Genomic DNA, 22,719 nt, shown 5'->3' with positions numbered 1-22,719 from the left:
GTGTGGTGCCTCCATGTCCACGTACCTGCAACATTCTTCAAACATTCCATGGTGTATTGGCAGATTCCTGGGTTCAAAGAGCAAGGATTCTGTTTTGAGGCCTCACTGCTGAGGGAGGCTTTCTGTCCAGCTCCTCGCTATCAACTATGGCCCGTTATCCTTAGGCCTTGGACTTTGTGCATTCTGTAAATAAAGTAACTAAGACGTGTATCAGACACACTGAGCTAGATCTGGAGATAGGACGGGTTGTGTGATGTACCTGGTACAATTCCATCAGCGTGCTGCTTTCCCAGTGAACATACCAGTTCTGTAGGTGTGAAAAGCCTCTGCTGGGTGAAGCTGTGCTCCACTGAGAGCTTTACTTTGCATGTTCACGTGGAAATGATCCTAAATACCCGGTGGGCATTCTCAGTGCCTTGCAGAAAGAGGGCTTAGGCAATTGCACAGCTGACAGTTGGTGTTTGTCCTGTTCCTTTAGGAATTAAATGGCAGTGACCGTGAAGGTGCTTCTCAGCACGGGAAAAGCCTTTCAGAAGAGACTGGGAAACTCCAGATATGAGTAATGCCTATTCCTGGAAACATTTGCCTGTTGTGCATCATTCAGGCTGTGGGTTTAAGGAGCCACAGTGCCAACCAAAGGAAGCGTGAGCCGAGGAGCCACACAGCAGTAGCTCTGCCTCCGTGTCAGACAGCAGTGTGTGCAACCTGTTTGCATCGTTTTCATTCCTGCTATCCAGTTGTGTGCATACAACCATGGGAAAATAAAAATGCATGAGCTTATTTTGAGTGGAAGAGGGTTCCTCAGTTTCAGTTGCTGTCACATCCATCAGCCTCAGCTGTCCCTTGCTTAAAGGCACACTTTGTGTACTGGGTATTCACAGGCAAAGCATCCATGACAGCTGTATGTGTCAGAAGGCGGTATCTGTACGGACCAAGAGCTGAGGTAGGGGGAACTTACACCTGGTTTAGTTTAACTCCATGTGTCAGGAGGCAGTAGTAAGTCAGGTGTTTGCCTTGAAAATCCCGTACCTGCATGAGATACAAATTTTTTTTCAGTAATTTTTAAAGTAATGACAAAAATTAAAGGCCAACAGCATCCTGGCCTGCATTAGAAATAGTGTAGCCAGCAGGAGCAGGGAGGTGATCATCCCCCTGTACTCAGCTCTGGTACGGCCGCACCTCGAGTACTGTGTTCAGTTTTGGGCCCCTCACTACAAGAAGGACATTGAGGCCCTGGAGCGTGTTCAGAGAAGGGCAACAAAACTGGTGAGGGGTCTGGAGCACAAGTCTTATGAGGAGCGGCTGAGGGAGCTGGGATTGTTTAGTCTGGAGAAGAGGAGGCTCAGAGGAGACCTTATTGCACTCTACCACTTCCTGAAGGGAGGTTGTGGTGAGGAGGGGGTGGGCCTCTTCTCCCTGATAAATAATGACAGGACGAGAGGGAATGGCCACAAGTTGCGCCGGGGAAGATTTAGATTAGACCTGAGGAAACATTTTTTTTCTGAAAGAGTGGTCAGGCACTGGAATGGCCTGCCTAGGGAGGTGGTTGAGGCACCGTCCCTAGCGCTGTTCAAGAAGCGTTTAGATGAGGTGCTAAGGGATTTGATTTCGTAGTAGTTGGGTAGGGATAGTGATAGGAGGATGGTTGCACTAGATGATCTTGTAGGTCCTTTCCAACCTTATGAACCTATGAACCTATAAATGGTGATATTCCTTCCAGTAGTAGCATCTTCCCTGAAGAAAATCAAAGCTCCGTTGACGAAGGTAGTGAGCAAAGGTGAAAACAATAGCATTCAGACTTCTGCCAACAGCCACTTGCCTGCACTGCGAGCCTGACCTTATCCAGGCGGTGATATCTTCCTTCCTGGAGCTCGCAGCACGTTCCAGGAACTCGGGGACTTGTGCTGAACAACGTGTGGCTGCTGTTACTCTGACATCAGTAATGCTGCTCCTGAATGGCTGCCAAGAAGTGTCACTCCACACTGAACTCCTCGCCCGCCGCTTGCACTTTGACATAAACCCTGTTTGTTACTTCCCCCACCTCCTCCTCATTGTCATTTTGTTTTCTACTCTTGATTTATCTTTTCCTGACATCAGTGTACATTTTGCCAGTAGTGATGATTGCAGTGCATGACGTGGAAACTGCAATGGAAATTGTACAGGTGGGAAAAACGGAAACAGAAGTTCTGTATAATTTCAAACTTCAGCTCAGCTTATGATGCGGATAGAAACGTGCATGCAGATAAACACTGCAACGTTTCTGCTAACAAACCAACCAGAGATTCTGCGGGGTTATGGTGAGCTTCTGCACTGATGCAACGTGTGGATGACGTAATGTCCTCAGCAACAGGTGCCCAGAATTGCTTTAAAAGCAATATGAGGGCGAAAGACCAGCAAAAACGCGCACCTACATGTAGTTCCCATTTCTGTTTCTTGTAATTAAAATCTCTTCTAACCCACTGCAACACAAACACCATTTTATCTATCCTGCTGCTCTGACACACAGCCCATGGGAGCACTGTTCTGCAGCCAGGCACACTGCGGCGCTGAGCAGAAGCCAAGGAGGAAGTGATTATGGCTGAGGAGCTGATGCTGATTGAAAACGTGTGATGCTACGGAGGAAAAGTCGCACGATGGAACCTCATTTAGTTTGGAACTGGATTTCAAATACACGGGCACACGAAGATATGAACAGTCAATAGGAGCGGGTCCTGCCTTGCTGCAAACAATCAGCTCATTAGTGCCAGAAGCACAGCGAATGATTCCCATGATTAAACCGCAAGTGCAAAGCATGCACTCATCAAATACACAGAAACTGCCTTCTTGCTTCTCACCATGTTTCTTCTACAGCTTGTTCCTCCTCATCCTGCATGCATGTCAGGTACACATGCACTCTTCACTTTTTACTTCACTCTTGTAATTAGTGATACAATGAGAGGGAATGGCCTCAAGTTGCTCCAGGGGAAATTCAGACTGGATGTCAGGAAATACTTCTCTGAAAGAGTGGTCAGGCACTGGAATGGGCACTCGGTGAGGTGGTGGAGTCACCTACCCTGGAGGTATTTAAAGAACATGTAGACATTGTGTTGAGGAACATGGTTTAGTGAGAACTATCGGTGATAGGTGGACGGTTGGACTAGATGATCTTGTAGGTCTTTTCCAACCTTGGTGATTCTATGATTCCATGATTAAGCTCAGGAGCTGGAATTGCTCAAGGGCTTTGAAAAGGCAGCTATATGATTCTTTCGATTCAAATTGTTAGGATGAGAGTGGAAACAGTCTTCCATGTGAAATGAAATAAAATGGTTGAAGGAGTCCACTACTGTTATGATTTAAGTGTTGTTTGTCGTGTGGCTACAGGGGACAGCTTCCTGTTTTGTCCAGAGACTGTTTAACATCCCACATAGTTCACAACATTGGTCAAGTCATTTGAATTTTATGCTCCAACTTCCAACATTTATAAAAGTCTCTGTTGCGTTCTGCCATGGGGCTCCTGACCCTTAGTAACTGAGGAAGCCAGGAAGTTCTAAGATGACTCTTCTGCAGTACCAAGAAAGACTTGTTCAGTGAAGATAATCTGGGCATAAAGTACAGAAAAGGTGCAAGAGCCAATCGCAGCACTACAGGATTTGGAAGGGACCTCAAGAGATCCCTGAGTCCAAGCCCATTGCTAAAGCAGGTACCCTACAATGGATCACATGGGTAGGTGTACTTAGGGTCTTGAATGCTTCCATAGAAGGAGATTCTACAACCTCTCTGGGCAACCTGTTCCAGGACTCTTGTCACCCTTACCACAAAGATCTTCCACATGTTTTTACGGAGCTTTCTGTGTTCAAGTTTTAGACCATTGCTCTTTGTCTACAATCTCCTCACTGCACACAAAAGGGTGAGCCTGGCCTCATCCGTTTGCCTTCCATCTCCCTTTAGATATTTATAAACATTAATCTGATTCCTCCTCAGTCCTCTTTTCCCAAGGCTGAACAGACTTCGGTTACTCAGCCTTTTCTCACACTGGAGATGCTCCAGGCCCTTTATCATCTTCATGGCCCTCCGCTGGACTCCTAGGAGATCCCTGTCTTTTTTGAACTGGGAAGCCCAGAACTGGACACAGAATTCTAAACGTGGCCACAGCAGAGCAGAGGAGAGGGGGCATCCCAAGGTGCCACTGGCCTTCTTGTCTACCAGGGCACACTGCTGGCTCATGGCCAGCCTGTTGTCTTCCAGAACCTCCTTTTCCTTCTCTGCAGAGCTCCTTTCCAGCAGGTCGTCCCCCAACCTGTACTGGTGCATGTGGTTATTCCTCTCCAGCTGCAAGACACTACACTTGGAAGCAAAGAAGGCATTCAGTATCTCCACCTTCTCAGCATCCCTCTAACCAGGACACCCAGTCTTATAGACACAAAGTCCCATGGCATTACCTTCCACCTGAGCTGCAGTTACTGCATTGCCAGCTGTTGGCAGCAACAAAAAGTCATCCTGTCACACAGCAGTATTAAGTACCGACAGGACTTAAGGTCGAAATACTGCTTTTCCATCTTCCCAGCATTAACTGCTTCAGGTTCATCAGTTGATCTAGCAGCTGTGAATGCCTACAGCTGAATCAAATTCTAATACAAAGTCCAACATGGATACCAAATCAAACATGTCAAAGAGATCACATTAAAGCTTTCTTGGCACGGCTACACGCTCACAGTACTTTTAGACCCAAGGTGTGTAAAAGTGACACAACAATGTAAAGTGCACTGTTTTCCAGCTTAAACGTGTGTAAAACTTTATCACTTAATCAGCACAAATATTCACAGTATCAGAACTGAAACAGCTGGCAGAAAGCCAAACAATAACCTCCTGTGCATTACAATAACACTAGAAACATTAACACGAACAATGAAAGGATTTAAACAGAGAAAAGGGAATGCTTTTGTTAAAACAAGGAACACAAGTGGAACAAAATAACACATCTATTGTAATCAAAGGCACTTAAGACAGTTCTGTCAAGTTCAAGAACCAACATTACTCAATCCGATAGTAAGAAAAAATAGATATGGTTCTTTTCCTGAGTGCAAAACATATCAGCTGTACCTCAGTAACCAACAGGGAAGTGCAGAGTGCTATTTTTTTTAGTACATTTAGAACTTATACTCAAAACGCAATAAAGATGTTTCCATATCTAAGCTACAGGATGGGAAACCACAGACATGCCGTGTAAACAAAATAATTCCCAGTACTTTTCCCTTTGCATTTTTATTTAGATCAGGTAATTTTTGGTTAAGACATCACGGTACTCCTGTATTGCTCTGCAATGGGGATCCTGGTCAACACTGAGATTTTTTGAAGATCCATTAATAGAGACCATTGGAGAACCTTGAGGAGATCTAGTTCCAAGATCAGCAGTGGCTGGAGAGAAAAGAAGCAAGATTCATGATGTTACTTTTACAGTAGACTGAGTGAAATAAGTCACTGTAAAAACATTACTGGTAGCTGAACAGGCTACGCTCTGGAGACAGATTTAACAACTTCCAAGAGAAACAAAAAGCAAAAGGGACAGGCACAAAGGAAGAAACATTTTTTCACATTCAGTAATCAATCAACACAACTTCTAAAACTACAGAAAGAAATTCCAGAGGTCTTAGAATCATAGAATGGTTTGGGCTGGAAGGGACCTTTCAAGATTACCTAGTACCAACCCCCCTGCTATAGGCAGGGACACCTCCCTCTAGACCGGGCTGCTCAAACCCCATCCCAGCCTGGCCTTGAACGCCTGCAGGGTGGGAGCACGCACAACCTCTCCAAGCAACCTGTGCCAGCGTTTCAGCACCCTGACTTTGGGAGTAGAGAATTTCTTCCTAAAACTAGTAGTTTAAATCTACCCTCTTCCAGTTTAAAGCCATTTCTCCTCATCCTGCTGTTTCATGCCCTTATAAAAAGCCCCTCCCCAGCTTTCCTGGCCCCATCAGCTACTGGAATGTTGCTATAAGGTCCCGCTGGAGCCTTCTCTTCTTCAGACTTAAGAGCTCTAGCTCTCTCAGCCTGATCCCACAGGGGAGGTGCTCCAGCACTAATTATTTTTGTGGCCCTCCTCTTGTGCTGGGGGATCCAGAACTGGATGCAGCTCTCCAAGTAGGGTCTCATGAGAGCAGAGTAGAAGGGCAGAATCGCCTCCCTTGACCTGCTGGTCACAATTCTCTTGACGCAGCCCAGGATGCGGTTATCCTTCTGTGCTGCAAGCACACGCTGCTGGCTCACGTTGAGTCTTTAATCAACAAACACTCCCAGATCTTTCTCCTCAGGGCTGATCTCAAGCCATTCTCTGCCCAGCCTGCATCTGTGCTTGGGATTGCCCCGAGCCAGGAGCAGAACCCTGCACTCAGCCTTGGTGAACTTCACGGGTTTGGCAAAGGCCCACCTCTCGAGCCTGTCCAGGTCCCTCTGCATGACATCCCTTCCCTCTAGCACCTCAACTGCACCACCCAGCTTGGTGTCATCTGCAAACTTGCTGAGAGGGCACTCGATCCCACTGTCCGTGTCACTTAAAAAGATGTTAAAACAGCACCAGTGCCAGCAGAGATCCCTGAGGAACACCACTTGTCACTGGTCCTCACTTGGGACACTGAGTCTCTGACTGCAACTCTCCTCTTCAGAGAATCCACAAACAACACTGAGTGCAATGAATGTATGCAGAAAGAGAAGTGATGACTGAAGTCCATAAAAATCTTACTTCAGGGTGTTTTATATGTTTGATGTTTGTGCCTGAGGATGAAAGGTGACTTCAGCTTAAGCCAAGTGTGTCTGTGTGGGGGAGGTGGTTTGGTCTCTGTGTTTTTTCTCTTTTTTACACAAAAGTTACAAACAGTCATAATCTTCCTTAAAAACACTGATAGCAGAGTACTACATTACCTCGTTCAAGTTCTTTAGTGATTTTTTCATCCAGTTCTTTCCATATCTAGAATTATACATAACACATAATTGAATTTTCAAGTTACATTTTTGTATCATAAAACTTACAGAACAATTTTAAAACCCACACATAAATGGCCTATTAGAAACCAAAAATATCGTCCCAAATGGGGACATCTTGGTTTGGAGTTTGAGTTTTCACAAAGACAGTCTCTTGGTGAGTGAGGCTGTAGCTTTCTCACTGCTGAGCAGTGTTAACTTTGGCACAAAACAATACAGAATTCACCAGCTGGACCATAACAGGGCATAAAAATACAGGAAGAAAGCACAGTGGATTTATAAAAATGTAGATATGGTTAATATCTATCTTCAAACACATATAAAACACATTACTCCTTTGTTAACTTTCTTGTTAGCTTCCTTACAAAGCAAGTACTGCAGATTTTATTATGTAACAGAAACCAGCTTGGATCACTAGAAAAGAGCATTTACCCCTTGTCCCCCCAGAGCTGGTTATTTATTGTGATTTATTCTGAATGAAAAGTCTTCATAAGGAGAAATCAGACCTTTTCAAGGGCCACAGTCCAAACACTCTATGCTATTATTAGCATTTGATGGTATTTGTGACTCTTGCATTATTTTCCACCAGGTCTGTAACACACAGAAGTGATCGTCAGCATACAGCTTCCTGGCTTATGTCCTCTGCAAATACACGACGTGCTTGGAGCACGTGGCCTACGCAGAGGGGCTGAGAGCACCAGGCCTGGTCAGCCTGGGGAAGAGAAGGCTCAGGGGGTTTCACCCATGGGTGCAACCATCTGACTGTGGGATGGAGTGTAAAGAATAACAAAGCTAGTCTCCTTTTGGTGCCCAGAGAAAGAACAAGAGGAATAGGCAGAAGTCAAAAGAGAGGAAATTCTTAAGACTGCTACAAAAGCAGAGTGCAGACGGAATAAAATCAGAAGGGGAACAGAAACAGAGATGGAATGGGAAGAAGGTGTTCCCTCTTACGCTACCAGTAGGAAAACTGGTAGCATGAATCCATGCACTCACACTGGTTGCAGCTAGTAGAGTTCACCTTTGTTTCCTGTGCTCCTTTCTTCCTTTTGTTTGTAATCAGCACAGTTTGTTTTTTCTAATAGCTGCATGGACAGAGGAATCAATACCAGCAATTTGGAGGATGGCAGTGTGAAATATTTTCAACCTCTTGTCCTTGAAGCTATTTCAAAGCTTTTGCACAAATCAAAGTCAAAATCTAAACAAGCTTCCTTCTCCCAGGAGATGCATACACTCTTCTTCAGATAACCTCCCTTACTTTGAAAAACTCCAAATGCGCACAGAGAGCTTTAAATAAAAAGCCACGTGCAAGACGACTACATAAGGCACGATGCAATTTAAGCTCCTTAACTCCCTGTCATTATGAGCTTTACTGTAAGGAGTACTTGTGATCTCCTTCGGCCAAGAAGGCAGCACTTAGCTTGAATTTAATGGCAATACAGAGGTGTTGTTTGCTGTTGGTTTTTTTTTTTTTTTTTTTTTTCAATGGAAGGGAACAGATTACTGGAAAAATCTGAGGTATTAACTGAAGCTAACACTGAAGGAAAGAAAAGGCTGAGTGTCGTATAAACTCCTGTCTTTCTAAGTAGTCTGGTGAACAGGCCAAGTACTAAGTAGCACAACTGGTAGAGTACTTCAGAGTTACTGCTGTGTTGCAATCATATATAAATTGCTGCAAAATACTAGAAAGCTGTGAAGACTTCCTGAAGAGTAGGCCACTCTTTCTTCAGGTAACAGTACATAGCAGATGCATGGGAACTGTCGAATCAGGGCCTGAACCACTGATTGATCACCTGAGGAGAGCACTGAGTCAGCCACAGGACCACAGGGGAAGGCAATGTATCTGTGTGACCAGAAGGGGTGGAGTCTGGCTCCACCTCTCCCAGACCCCATTTAAGGGCTGACCACCACTGGGGAAGGATCTCTTGCTGGAGATCCCTCCCATGTGGAGTCCTGGGCGCGTCTTGACCATCAGCTTTTCTTTATTTACTACTTGTCTGTATGCTATCCAGATAAATCACACAAAATATACCATCCACCTCTGTTATTTTCTGTGGATACTATTCTTTTGGGTTATCTACCCTACGGCAGGAAGCACAAAAAGCAGTGTTGCCTAGGCACAGCATGCATCCCACAGTAGTGTAGGAAGAAGCAAAGCAATCATACTTATACCGTCCTAGTTTTGAAGCATGTCTTCGTTAGTATTAACGTACAAAAAGAAAGTATCAAGATGCAGATCAGCAAGGAAAGAAGAAGTGGCTTGACCAGGGATGTCTGATAGGCATCGCTAAGATATCAAGTTGCCCATTTTAAGTATGTCAGACACTTATCTTCATACTATACATCAGTTTAGTAAATAGCTGAGAACTTCCGATGCCACAGCACTGCTTATTAAATTTTCTCTTGTTAAAAGAAAAAACATGAAAACCTTATATGTATATAGTTCTGTATGTGTATAGTTATATAGTTCATTAGCTAGATGCCAGTATTTCTGGTGTCTGAGCACTCCTGGAATTTTTTACAATCTTGATGCCCAAAACTCTTCACCACTTAAGAGTATTTCACAATGCTTACCTTAGCCATGTAGGCTTCAACCTTTCTTTGCGGTGATAACACATTCCCAGCTGTGCCTAGGAAGCTTCCTCCTAGGCCAAGACTTCTGTTCAGGGCCACGTGGTTGTCAAGATGTCCCAGTTCAGCCGAATACAGAACTGGGCTTGTGGGCAGACCTCCACCGACGAAGCTGCTTGCAATTAAAGATTTGCTTCTCTGGCGCGCCTGAAGGAGCTTAGTGTTGGCTTCTGATAGTTTCTCATTAGCCCTGAAACATTCAAAAACACATAAAGAATCATCTTTGGTAATGTTTTTGCAATGTCACTTTTTCCAGGTCCTTGACTGTTATCCATCTTCAGAAAACAGAAAGCATTCAGAGTCCAAAATGAGAGGGGCCAAAAGGCAGCCTATTAAAATGCTATCAACTTCAAACACACTCTAGTGATGCCACAGCTAGTGGTGTTACTGCTAGAACACTGAAGTGACATCACAGCAGTTGCAAAAATAAAGGGGAAGGTTTCAGAGGGCTCATTCATAAAGACATCATCTTAGGTTTATGTCTGTAATACTGACAAGACATTGAAGAGGGATTTTACGAGGAAACTGAACAAGGTTTTTCATGCAAGCTACTACTAATTCACATTTCGTTACCACTACAAAAAGGCACGGACTTACCTTTCCAGCTTATTTCCTAGGCATATTCTAGCTTTCATTTCTTCCAGGTACCTTTCTTTGTATCTTTCTGCTTCTGCCTTTGTGGATTCTTGTTGAAAAACATTGTCTTGTTGAGTGTTCTTTATTCTGTCCAACTCATATTCGAGACTTTCAATTCTGTGCTTTAGTTGGTTTGTCAGTGAGGCACGATGACTGGCTCTAATTTGTTCTAAACGGTCCTGGGAGGCTGCCTGGGCCTGAAGCAGATAACACAGTTTCAAGCACTGCAAAGAAAAAGTGAACTATCTTTCCCGCCCCAGGGCACAGTTTTACAGAGCTGAGGCAACTGTACCTACTCACTACCATCAGGAAATCAAGGCAGAAGCCCAGAACCAACACATTACATAACTGTTTTCATCTAAACAGAGATCTGCTCTTAGCAATATTACTTAGCCTTCTTTTAGAAGCTGCTCTGATATCTCTGTAGGACGGGGCACACAAAAAGGATTCTACAAAGAAATGATAAGAATTCCCCTCCCCACTCTTCCTGCCCCATGGCAACTTCAGTGACTCATTCCCTGAGCATTTTATCCTGTACAGTGACCTGTATCTATGGCCAAACCATCTCTAGGTTGCAATATTCCCGTGCTGATGAGCAGCAATATCAAGATCACCAGTCTGCAATACCCTTTAAGAACTGCAAAACAGAAGTCTGTCACAGGAATGCTATTATGTTGGAAACCTACAGGCACACTGCACACACAAAAGCACGTTCACCCAACAATTTTTCATTCTCCTGTACAGGAAAGACACACGCACAGCACTAAGCATCAAATAAAAAAATGAAAAATATATATATGCTTAATAAAAATGACAGACAGACTCAAGAAATTCATTTACCTGCAAAAAAACATTGACTTCTTGTAGTTTTTGTCTGACTTCTTGTGCGGCTCGTTCATCTATCTCTTTCTTATACTGTTCTATTTGGATGAGATTCACTGTATTAGTCTCCAAGTGATGTCTGAGTTTTGCCACTTCTTCCTTAAGCTGGCGTTTGTTCTTCTCCAGTTTTTCATGGCTCTCATGCAGAGTATGCAGCGCTTCTTTCAAACCCTGGTTTTGTGCTTCCAGATGGATGCATTTTTTAGACTCTAACTCCAGCTTCTGAGAAAGTTCAGTAACCTACAGACAGTAATAAAATGAACTCAGAGGGGTGTAAAATTATTCTTTAAAAATTCATAAAGGGGAATACCTTCAGGACTGGAACTGTCATCTGCTGACTCAGTATCAAAGCCAAAGGAAAGTCAAGCTCATCTTTTAAAGGAAGAACAGCTTTTAAACTGTTGCCAATAGGATTCCTCGAGTTCCAGCCTTCCTCAGCTCTTCTGCAGCAAGTATTCCAAATTCTGCACCAAATTCCAAATACAAATACCAAACTAGCAGAATTTAACTTGTGGGAATAGGCTGAAAGGTGCTAGGGCTGCTCTTCTGCTCAATGGAAATCAAACTCAACCCAGATATCAGAAAGAATGTCCATTGTGCTTCAGGGAAGCGCTTCAGTACAGAGCTAAGTGGGCACGGGAAACAAGTGCTCCTCCTGCCATTGCTCTTGAAAGCTTTGTAAACAGAGCTTCAGAAAGCAGCTTCCACAGCAGTGGTAAAGGAGGTTACTTCCTCTCTAGGTCAAATCCGCTGTCTGGTTGCTAGAATACGTTAGGAAATATGAGAAGTTCCAGAAGTTTCCAAGGTCAACTGTGAAGCCAATTTCCCCTCCTCCCCCAGAAATATAACTTTTCTGTACCTCCTGAAAAGCATATTACAAGTTTCCAGAAATTATCACAACTCAAACAAGCAAACAAACAAACAAAAAAACAAAACAAAGAAACAACCAGAACTTGCCTTTGTTCTTAATCTGTCAACTTCATTCACCATTTCAGAATACCTTTGCTTCATTTGTTCTTGGAAATTACGTCCCTTTGCCTCCCGCTCCTTAGATACTTATAGACAGGGATGAGATCCCCTCTGACTCTTTTCAAGGCTGAACAGACCCAGGTCTCTCAGCCTCTCCTCATAAGGGAGGTGTTCCGTGCACTTTATCATCTTTGTAGCCCTCCACTGGACCCTTTTGAGGTGATCCCTGTCTTTTTGTACCAAGGAGCCCAGAACTGGACACAGTACTGCAGGTGAGGCCTCACCAGGGCAGAGTAGAGTGGGAGGATCACCTCCCTTGACCTGCTGGCCACACTCTTTAATGCACCCCAGGATCTCATTGGCCTTCATCGCCACCAGAGCATACTGCTGGCTCATGGGGAGCCTCAGCACAGGCCAGTACATGTTGCAAGTGCAGACAGCACATATCTGTCCCTCTGCCAAGTTCAGCACAACACTGGGGCACATGATTCTTGTGAACATTTAATCAGTTCAGATGCCACACAAACAGGCTGATACCTGTGGATACTAACAGATGCCCCCACTGAAGCAAATGCCCTCCTCTTAATGGGTTTCATCCCAGAGAGCTGGAAAAAGATGTAGAAGAACAGCTTCTGCAGTCCCTCTGCTAATAGGTCAGCTCACATAGGTAGCCACAGCCCAGGAGAACACCTCGCAGTCTAGAGCATTCATGGATTTTCCAACGACCAGCAGGCTCTTGTGGAAGAGTCAGCTCTTCTGAAATTCATCAGTGTCTCCTCTGTCACGACCTCCACATCTTGTGTGTGGCTGTTTACTAATTCTGGTTTTGTTCCTCGTGGTGTTTTCTCAGACAAACCAGAGGAGAGGTGGCAACTAGTTTAGTACTTTGCACTCGCACCTTATTTATTCTGCAAGGGTTTTAAGCTCCTGCTGTTCTGAAAACTTGCAGCAGTTCCTCCAAAAGCTGCACTGAAAATAAGGGGTTTTAACCCTGCCCAGAAATCAAGGGGTCAGACAACAACCAGAAGGAAACCAAATAAAGAACTGAGGAACTGCAGCCTTGCTCCGTGTGCTCTACTGGTATCAAACCACACCATCTTCCTGACAGGACAACTCTAGCATTTACAGAGATGTACCCTGTTGGCTTCTATTCAATTCCTTCACGATTCCCAAATCACAAAAGTACTCAGGGCCTGAGTGGCAGGGATACAAAAAGCTGAGTATGTGAGAACTCAAGATCATCTGTTTTTTGAAAAAATTGTTTAAAAAAACATATAAAATTGTTAGCAATTATCACCTCTGCCATTTGGCTTCTGGAAGAAAACTATGAAGAATACAAAGAAACTTCAAATACAGAATCATAGTATTGCTCAGGTTGGAAAAGACCTTCAAGATCATCAAATCCAACCACAACCTAACCATACTACTCTAACTCTTAACAATGAACACGCAAAAGAGCTTCTCTCATCCACCATACATTTGAAAACAATGCCGTCTTAACCAAGGGGGAAAGAGCAGGCACACGTGTCTTCTTGAGTCAGTAGCACAAAGTTCAACTTCCACACATAGTTATTTTCAGAACCACTTCCACATTAATTGACAACCACAGGTATAACAAGGCCTACAGTTCACTGCTTAGAATACATAAATAATTTGCTTTATATAAACCACAGGTGACATCACCTTATTTATGCTAATATCGATCACCTTATTTATGCTGCTGCCACTGAACAGGGGGAAATTCCAAATCTTTCACCAAGTTCAGAAAATAATTCCACAGGGATTTCTCTCTACTGCTTCATGAAAACAAATACACATCAAGCAGCCAATGGAAAAGCAATTCCACACAGCAAAATCCTTGTCCCAGCTTGATGATGTCAGTCAGGCCTCGAGCATGAAGCTCTTGGAACCAACACACATGTGAAATTTCCCTAAAGAAACCTGCAGAATTCCTTTCAAGATGCACATTCCAATACGTGTCTGTCATGTAATGTCATGAATGGTATAAAGAATAAAATATTTAAACCAGCAAATTAATGTCAAAACCTCAGCGTTCAGTAGACTTGATATATTATTACAGGAAAACTCTTAAAACCAGAAAGCTGGGGAATGGACCAGCAGGATTTTCAGAGTACCCTACAGTCAGCAGAGCTCAGGTGACTCACCTCCTCTGCACTGTCCAGGAAAATCATATAACTTTCCCATGAAAAATATCCAGCTAGGCTCAGAGGCTCCCCACCACCCCCTAAAAAAAAAAAGCAACTTTATGACTGGCTTACTGAGGCTGAGGCGTGCAGATCCTTCTGAAGAGCTTCAATTCTATTGGTTTGTTGTTTGCTTGTGGCTTCCAGTCTGGCATTTTCAATTTCAAGTCTTAAAGAGAAATAGAGATCATATTAGAGAGATCCATAATAGCACAAATTGTGAAAGAACAATGTGAAAGAATGCAATCTAAAGCAAGAGCTTCCTTCAAAAGCACGTATTACCATGGCAATGCAACAAGGCAATCCTGATGTTTTCAGACTCCCAGAAAGCAAAACCTTGCTTCGCTAGGTTATTTTCTTACCTCTGCACATGTTCTTCCAGTTGCTTTATAGTAATATTAGTTCCAGAATTTGCTAACAGAAGGTCTTGCAGTTTCTGGGAAGAAGCTGATATTTCTCTTTCCTGATAGTCTAAGACAGCCTTCAAGTCATGAACACAATGCTCAGATTGAATACGCTGTTCTTCGGACTCCTGTAACTGTAAAGTAACACTGAGAATCTGCAGCAGCCAGGTTAGTTTCTCTACAGAGAACTCAGAGGGTGCTGCAGAATTTGAATATTGCACATACCTACATACACCCCCTACCCAAAGTACTGTAATCATTTACAAGTCAGTCAAACTTTCATTTCTCTTAGCAAACAATCAACAACAGATGGTTGTAGAGATATTTCATCATCTGTTACACTGGCCTCTACCATCCATCCAAAGGATCTTCTGTGACACCGTTATGAGCGCTGACACTGTCAATCCTGTCTTCTCAGTGACATGTGACACTCTGTAGCTACTTGCCTGCTATTCCGTAGAAAATATTAATTTCTAAGGACCTGCTTACAGTGTTTACAACCAACCTTATAAGATACAGAGCAATAATTTGTAAATTTAGAGCAACTGTGTGAGATGTTGCTTGAAATAGTGGGAACATCCCACCCACAAACAAATTGTTAAGTTGTGTTTGACACCAGGAGGGGGGAGCAAGTAGGGAGAAGAAAGAACACTGCTGCAATACCCTGCAGCCTGAAGAAGAGCTTCAGCTTTGGGGCTGAAGAATGTCCCCTACTTGCAAAAGAAAATAGTTGGGGTTTTTTTCATGATTCCAGCAACTCTTTTCTTGCACTACAAAGGAAGGAGGCCAGCTGGCAAAGATTTCAATGGCTTCATGAATTATGACGGGGTATCACTGCTAACCTCTTAACCTCTCTGCTACTCACATTCAGAACATAATTTTTCTCTTCTACACCAGAAACAGGGAAAAACACCCTCGGATTTATAGGTATGAGTTACAGTTTATCTGTACCTTGGTTTTCACCCTGTCCAATTCCTTTTGCAAGCGCAAATTGTCTTCCTCAAGATCACTGCAGTACCGTGTAGTAACTTCAAGTGACGCTTCTGACATAGACTGCTTCTTAAGAGCTTCAGCAAGCTCCTGCTGCAGCTGTCTGACCGTACACTGAAGAAACAGAAGAACAGGAGGAAATGCATGACGTATCACTTTACTTCTTTAAACTGTCTAGATTATATAATTCAGTCTTCAGAGTGAATTGAAAGGTAAGAAATTTTGTCTCCACCAGCAGGCACTTGCACACAGTAACCTTTATCACACAAGCACACTGCCATCATGTATTTTTTTCCCCTAAGAAAACACAAAGAACTCTGCTGCAATGTTTGACTGCAGATGTAACTCCAATGATCAAAGGTGTGACCTTATATTAGACCATTCATTGTGCTTTTCTTTCACTATGCAGGCATAATTAAATCCACAATAAAATTGTGTTCCTGAATCTCCTGTGAAGCTTTAAGAAGATGCTGAATCACATCCTCTTAGAGCCTTCTTACTGAGTTCACTGTGGATTAATATGTTCTGTATCTAGGAACTTCAAAAGGAGGGAGGAAGAATATAAAGCAATTCACAAGTTAAGACAACTGACAACTCTCTAAGAGTTATTTCCCTATGTTACCTTTAAAAATAAACAAAAATAAGGCGTCTATCTGACAGAAGAGTAATTTCAGCTCACTACTCAAATCGTTGGGGGACACAAACTTTATTATCAAGGTATCTAAAAACTGAATGTGATCATTTCCTATTCTCTAGAAAGGAAAGAAAGATTAACCAAAATGGTTAAGCCAACTTCTTAATCATTACCCTACCTGGAATCGAGAATACTTTACTTCTAAGAACATTCATAACGTATTCTCCCATTACCTACAGCTGTATAACTGCTCACAATCACAGAATTGCAGGCATTGGAAGGGACTTCAAGAGATCATCTGAGTCCAACCCCTTTGCTGAAGAAGGTACAAGGAAATCCTTGCTCCTACCATCCCTGTTATGTTCCAGTCTTTCTCATTTTCTGTAATCTACACGCAGATATGGGAGCAATACTTGTTCCTTGCACATTCAAGACACCAAGAATGCTAGTAATCTGCATGGCAGCACATTTCATATTCATGCACTCTATCAATTTTCAGGAGGAGATTTACTTATTTCCTAATTAGTCTTTCTTCCGTCTGGCTAAACAGATTTTTGCAGAATCATAAAGAATGAACACATTTACATAAGTCTGCACATCAGAAAATACGTAAGACTTCAATCAGTGTCTGAAATCAACTTCTTGGAGGATTGGCACATGCCTCAGAACTCCTAAAACACACACATAAATTAATAACTGCATAACACTAACACTTCAATTTTCTATCATCTTAAGAAGAAGTGTTTTTTTCTACTCTTTCTTCTGCATGAACATACTATAAATCCATCCCTCATCACTTCACTTATCTGCATGTTCACCTCTCAACCTTTGAATATTGGATGGTTCTTCTAATACTTTTTTTTTTTGTGTGTTGACAGTGCAATATGTGTAGAAAAGCAGCACTCTACAGGGGACTAAGGAGAAAGGATGAAAAAATTCTGAAGGATCATCTTCTTGACCAAGCCCTGTATTTCTCTAATTTCTGCTCAGATCTGAGCAGTGACCATTTACCAAAGTCTTCCTTAACTCCAAGAGAAAAACAATGAACCAGAACAAAACTACAAAATTCAGTCCTATGCATATAACATACCTGATGCGTTTTAGAAATACAAAGTCATTTTATGAACTGAAGCATTTTAATTTATTCTAGTTGTATAGCTTACCTCTCTTTCTACTTTGTCAGTCTCGTGTTTAAAGGCTTGTTCCCTTAAATCAGTACACTCGGTATTTAATTCCTTGTTTCTCTCTTCCACGAGGTAAACTTGCTTTTCAGTATCAGCCCTGAGTTTGTTGAAAATATCATTACATCTGTCCTGGACATCGTTCACAGCCTTTTCTTTCATAATCCCCTTGTTCTGCAAATCTTCCAGCTGCTGATGGAGTAAAATATTTTCACTTTGGAACTGAGCCAATCGCTCCTGCATAGATTCCTGCTTTATCATAAATTTGCTGACTTGATCTTTCTCAAGTTGCCAAGCATGATGACTTTCCTTTGCCTGCCACTGGGCTTGATTTAATTCTTTTTGTGTCAATTCTAGAAGCAGTGTTTCTTCTTGAAGTGTCTGTTTCAAACGGTGAAGCTCATTTTCTAGGCTACTAGCTTTGCTTTCCATTTTACTCAGCTGCTGAGTCAAGCCCTTGGTGGCTTCTCGCATATCACAGAGCTCATGATGGAGCTTGTCTTGTAAATGAAGCCACTCTTCACGTTCTCTCTGAAATGTTCGTTCGACATCACTTTTCAATGACTGATGACGTTCAAGATCCTGGACAGCAGCGTTCAAGCGAGAACGGAATGATTCAATCTCTATTGCCAGTCTGTCTTTGATTTCTTTTGTCTGTTCAAGCTTGGAAGTTAGCACTGCAGATTCCGTTCTGAGGAAATTCAGCTGACCGCTGTACTGAAGTACTGTCTGTGTTAAGGCTTCCTCATTCAGTTTAAGTTCCTTCTTAAGATCTTCATTTTTTTCTTTCATAGTCTCATTGTCCACTACATATTTTCCTTCATCCTCCTGGTGCCTTAGTTTTACTTGATCAAACTCTATTCTTAGCATAGCAATCTCTTCTTGCAGTAACTGATTTTTGTACAACAGATCCTTTTCTCTTTCACTAGTGTCAGATACCTGAGTGATAAAGGACATGAATAAATAGTCACTTGGGAAATTGTGGTTTAACCTGGCAGGCAGCCAGGCACCACACAGTCATTTGCTCACTCCTCACCGCTAAGTGGGATGAGGGAGAGATCTGGAAACAAAATTGAACTCATGGGTTGAGATAAAAATAATCGATACAGGCAAATGATGAAAAAAAATGGAAACAAAAATGTGGTGGTAGTATAATAATCATTTCAAAACCCAAGCAATGGGATCACAAACAGCCTCAACCAAGTTCTTTCCTAGTTAATCCCAAAATATCTGGGTGTTTCACAACTAAAAACCTTAAAAATGATGGTAACAACTACACAATGAAGAACAGCAGATAGCTTAAGAAACTGGGTAAACAGCATCTTATTTTCCAGTGGCTTCCTACTTCCACATGCAATTCAGGTATATATGGGATTGATGCTGCTATCCAGAGTTTTTTAAAGAAAGCAGTAACAAAACCAGGTCATAGTGATAAACTGTAGATAATCCACCAACAGGCACAAAGAGTTATTTTTCTTATGACTTTAGAATGAGCGCAGTGAAATATAATCACATGCATTAGAAATGGAACTGCTTACCTCTGAATTTTTTTCCATAGTCTTCCTTGACTGTACTTCCAGATCCTTCTGCCTCTGCAGGTGGCTGTTCAAAATTCCTTCTTGTAGGGCTCTAGCACTCTTTTCCTGAGTGAGCTGCATCTGTATTTCATCACGCTCTTCTTCAGTCTACAGCAATATAATGAAACTTGTGAATCCTGAACAAAATCACAATTAGCAATACCTTCCTGTTTCATTCTTTGCATTCTTACGTTCTATTAATTCTAATAAGAGCTGTTTATCATAAAATCATAGAACGGCCTGAACATCAATCTTCCATGTTTGCAAATAAACATGTTTAAGCACTGCATGTTAACTGGTTAAGCACTGGAATAGGCTCCTCCGGGAGGTGGTTGAGTCACCTCCTCATCTGGATGTGGTGCTCAGGGACATGATTTAGCAGTGGGTTGTTAGAGTTAGGGTAGTATGGTTTGGTTGCTGTTGGACTTGATGATCTTGGAGGTCTTTTCCAACCTGTTGCAAAAAATTAGCGCTCTAAAGTTTTATACTTAACGAATCACACTCTGTAACAAAAGAAAAAGGTAAAACTACCTTTCTTGGAAATGTACAGAGTTTAAGCAGAAACCCAAGTTATCTTTCTAACATACTATATATACACACTGAAAATAGAGATGTACACTTATATGCTTACAGGCAAAGATCTGCCTGTAGGAACAGCATAAAGCCAACAAGTAACATTTCCAAAAGCACACTAATTCCATTAACTATATGCTACTGCAAGGGCTTAAGCCTACATCTGTAACTCAGTGCTAACATTTAGAAATGCTTCAGAACATGTCATTATATTTTCAGTTTACCAAAAGCTAGCAATACTGCTGTACAAATTGAGCTGTACGAGATTTACGAAGACTACTAATGAGGTGAGACCCAGAAGAGGACTGGCCAACTGAACAAACAGACCAGGAGGCAAACTAATGCAAACCACACTGCCATTACATTCAGGCAAACTGAAAGAGGTGATGCTAACTATTTATTGCTCCTGCCAGAACAGTGTGGCCACTGAAGATCCCTAAGGACCATTTTCATGTGCTCTTACTATGTTTGTAATATGTCCTCAAAATGTACCAAGATAATTACCTAATGCCTGTTGCACAAACAAGGTACATTTTCAGTGGACATCCCAGAATACAGTATCAATTAGTATCAAGAAACAGAAAAACTGAATGTTTAATATACCTGCTTCAAGAGTTTTCTCAGCGATATTAACTCTGTTTCTAAATTCCTTGCATGCAATTCAAGTTGTTGTTTCTTCTCTGTCTCTCTATAATACTGATCTTCTTTCTTCCTCAGTTGTTCTTTCATTGTTTCATTTTGCATTTCAGCTTTAAGCCTCCTTTCCTCTTCTTGTTTCAAAGAAAATCTGGGATTTTAAAGAGAATATTTGAGGAATTAAAGCACGGACAAAAAAGTAAATATGCCACATTATGAGCTCGCAGAAACAAACTGTAAAAATGCCACATCTTTTCAAATGCAATATTTTTGCTGTAATTTTAAACTTTTAAAATCCAATTTCAACCCATTAGTGGTGGAAGACATTTTGTACGTGAGCTGTACAAGACTGACAAATAAGCCATTAAGTGACGTATAAAATTCATCATGTATTTTCCAGTTTATGTAGGCAGATATGAAGAATGTACACTTCTAAAATTTCTAAAAAAAACCCCAAAACTTCACATTACAGGTGCACACTTCATTCAAAATTAGCTCACTGTCTCACCAGATCAAAATACCATAAACTTTTAGTATCAAAATAAACTGCTCTTAATGTAGTGAACATCATCTACATAGTGAGAACTCATGGAGACTGCAAGTAGTGCTAACAAAAGAGCACATCACTTAACCTAAGACAGATCCAAAAACTTTTAAGCAAGCCTCCTCTAAGACTACAACAACTGTTCACCACGTGTAGAGTAACCTTTTTATTTTTATTCTGAAAGAGTAAGGACAGTATTCCAAAAACAGATTTAGAAATGTTAAGCTCAGAATGATTGAAAAGCACAGTTCTAAAAGTCATTGGATCTACATGTAGGAGGAATATCAGCAACTTGATTTTCAATCTGATAAAAAAAGCCTTGGAGAATGTGAGGCTTTATTTTTTTTAATAACTGAAACCATCAGCAGTTTGATTGGCTAAAACTGTTCACTGATGTGGTTAAAACTGTTCACTGCGTGTCCACAGTAAGTAAACAAGAAAGTATGTTCGTATTTGGTAGTTATTTTGAATATTTTTCCAATATCTTTGTCAACAAATAAGAAAGCAACTATGAACATAAAGAGGTGCCCCCAAAAATCCGCTTTACTAAGTCTGGAAAATGAATCTGCTTCATTAGTAGTGACCGCTAATAAATAGCTCAAAAGATTGGCTGTAACATTAGGATTTAAATGGCTTATAATTATTGCTTTAATTTCTCAAAAAGTACAGCTTTTACAAATGTGTAGCTAATAGTTTTGAGATTTCATATAGAAAAAAAATTAATTCCTTGCAATTTATAGATGTTTGGGAATTTTGAAAAACATTCAGAATCAAATCCAGGCCAAATTAGGAACTGCTCTGTCTTACTCATAATCCCCTTCCAGACACTGGGAGACTTCTGACACACCTCTTCGACTTCTTCTCACAGAGAGAAGTGCTTCGTGCTCTGTGATCGGCCTAGAATGCCTCCGCTGCACTCACACATGCTGATTATGATCTCATGTATGGAGAGTCCAAAAGTTGGACTCGGTGCAGCAAAAAAGACCAACAAGAGCTATCACTCCCCTCAGCTTCTTGACGCTCTGCTCCTCTTAACAGAAGCCAGGATACTCTCGGCCTACAGGGCTGTGAGATCATTCTGGCTTTTGTGGCACTTAAATCTGCCAAAGCCCCCAGGGCCTTCTCAGCAAAGCAGTTCACAAACCCGAGCATTTCCCTGGCTATCCTCACAAGGGATCCCTCCATCCCATGTGCAGGGCTTGGAATTCGTTCTTGATGTATTTTGTATAATGCCTGCTGGCCACTCCCCTGAAATAGTGTAAACAGTAATTATAAACCATCTGCATCTAGCAGATGAGGACAAGGGAATGATCTCAAATTTGACCTTCAGTCAAACACACCCACTAAACTGCTTCAATTGGCAGTCTGTGGAGTTGCCACAGTTCCTAATTTTATATAAAAACGGAAGGTACAAAGACAAAATCTGTGAAGCGCGACTCTTAAAAATACTTGTACTTCCCTATCCATAGAGGTACTTCAGAGATACATGGATGTAGCACTAGGGGACATGGCACGTTGTTGGTGGCTAGACCGTCAGCATCTTCTAAAACGTGATCAGGATAACACACATGATCAAATACAAGATTGCATACTTAAGGCTTTGGATGTCACTTTTGAATTCAACTTCTTGGTGAGCCAACATGGATTTCAAATCTTTAGTCTCTTCTGCTATTAATTGCAACTCCTCTTTTTCATTTTCCAATTTCCAGGCTTTGCTCTGGACAGCTGTATGGTGGTTTTTTTCACGACCTATCATCTGTTCATATTCAAGGAGTATGTTTTGAATTTTCAGCGGCACAGCAGAACCTATATGGAGGAAAAAAATACACGAGATTGCACGTACAATCTATTTAATTCATTGCTGTACTGGGGCTAGGTGGCAAGGTTTTCAGCAAGTCTCTGTAAGA

General features: G+C 41.9%; 1 protein-coding gene across 1 annotated transcript in view; it reads right to left on the bottom strand.

Annotated features, from left to right (window-relative positions):
- Window positions 1-5,027: 5,027 nt before the first annotated feature.
- Window positions 5,028-22,719, bottom strand: part of LOC136051468 (ankyrin repeat domain-containing protein 26-like) — a 34,766-nt gene continuing 17,074 nt past the window's right edge. The window contains exons 15-26 of the mRNA XM_065740908.1: window positions 22,405-22,618; window positions 20,236-20,419; window positions 19,021-19,167; window positions 17,465-18,421; window positions 15,629-15,781; window positions 14,636-14,811; window positions 14,349-14,442; window positions 11,059-11,340; window positions 10,180-10,415; window positions 9,526-9,772; window positions 6,895-6,940; window positions 5,028-5,394 (exon numbers count right to left, since the gene is read on the bottom strand). Coding sequence (XP_065596980.1) covers window positions 5,246-5,394; window positions 6,895-6,940; window positions 9,526-9,772; window positions 10,180-10,415; window positions 11,059-11,340; window positions 14,349-14,442; window positions 14,636-14,811; window positions 15,629-15,781; window positions 17,465-18,421; window positions 19,021-19,167; window positions 20,236-20,419; window positions 22,405-22,618 — 2,885 coding nt within the window. The 3' untranslated portion in view covers window positions 5,028-5,245. The remainder of the gene's footprint in view (window positions 5,395-6,894; window positions 6,941-9,525; window positions 9,773-10,179; window positions 10,416-11,058; window positions 11,341-14,348; window positions 14,443-14,635; window positions 14,812-15,628; window positions 15,782-17,464; window positions 18,422-19,020; window positions 19,168-20,235; window positions 20,420-22,404; window positions 22,619-22,719) is intronic.

Source organism: Cyrtonyx montezumae, unplaced genomic scaffold (assembly GCF_038088225.1).
Source record: "Cyrtonyx montezumae isolate F1298 unplaced genomic scaffold, pur_monq_1.0 scaffold_3, whole genome shotgun sequence".
NCBI classification, from domain to species: domain Eukaryota; kingdom Metazoa; phylum Chordata; class Aves; order Galliformes; family Odontophoridae; genus Cyrtonyx; species Cyrtonyx montezumae.
The sequence above is the reverse complement of the archived record's forward strand: the minus strand, read 5'-3'. Positions and strand labels throughout refer to the sequence as shown.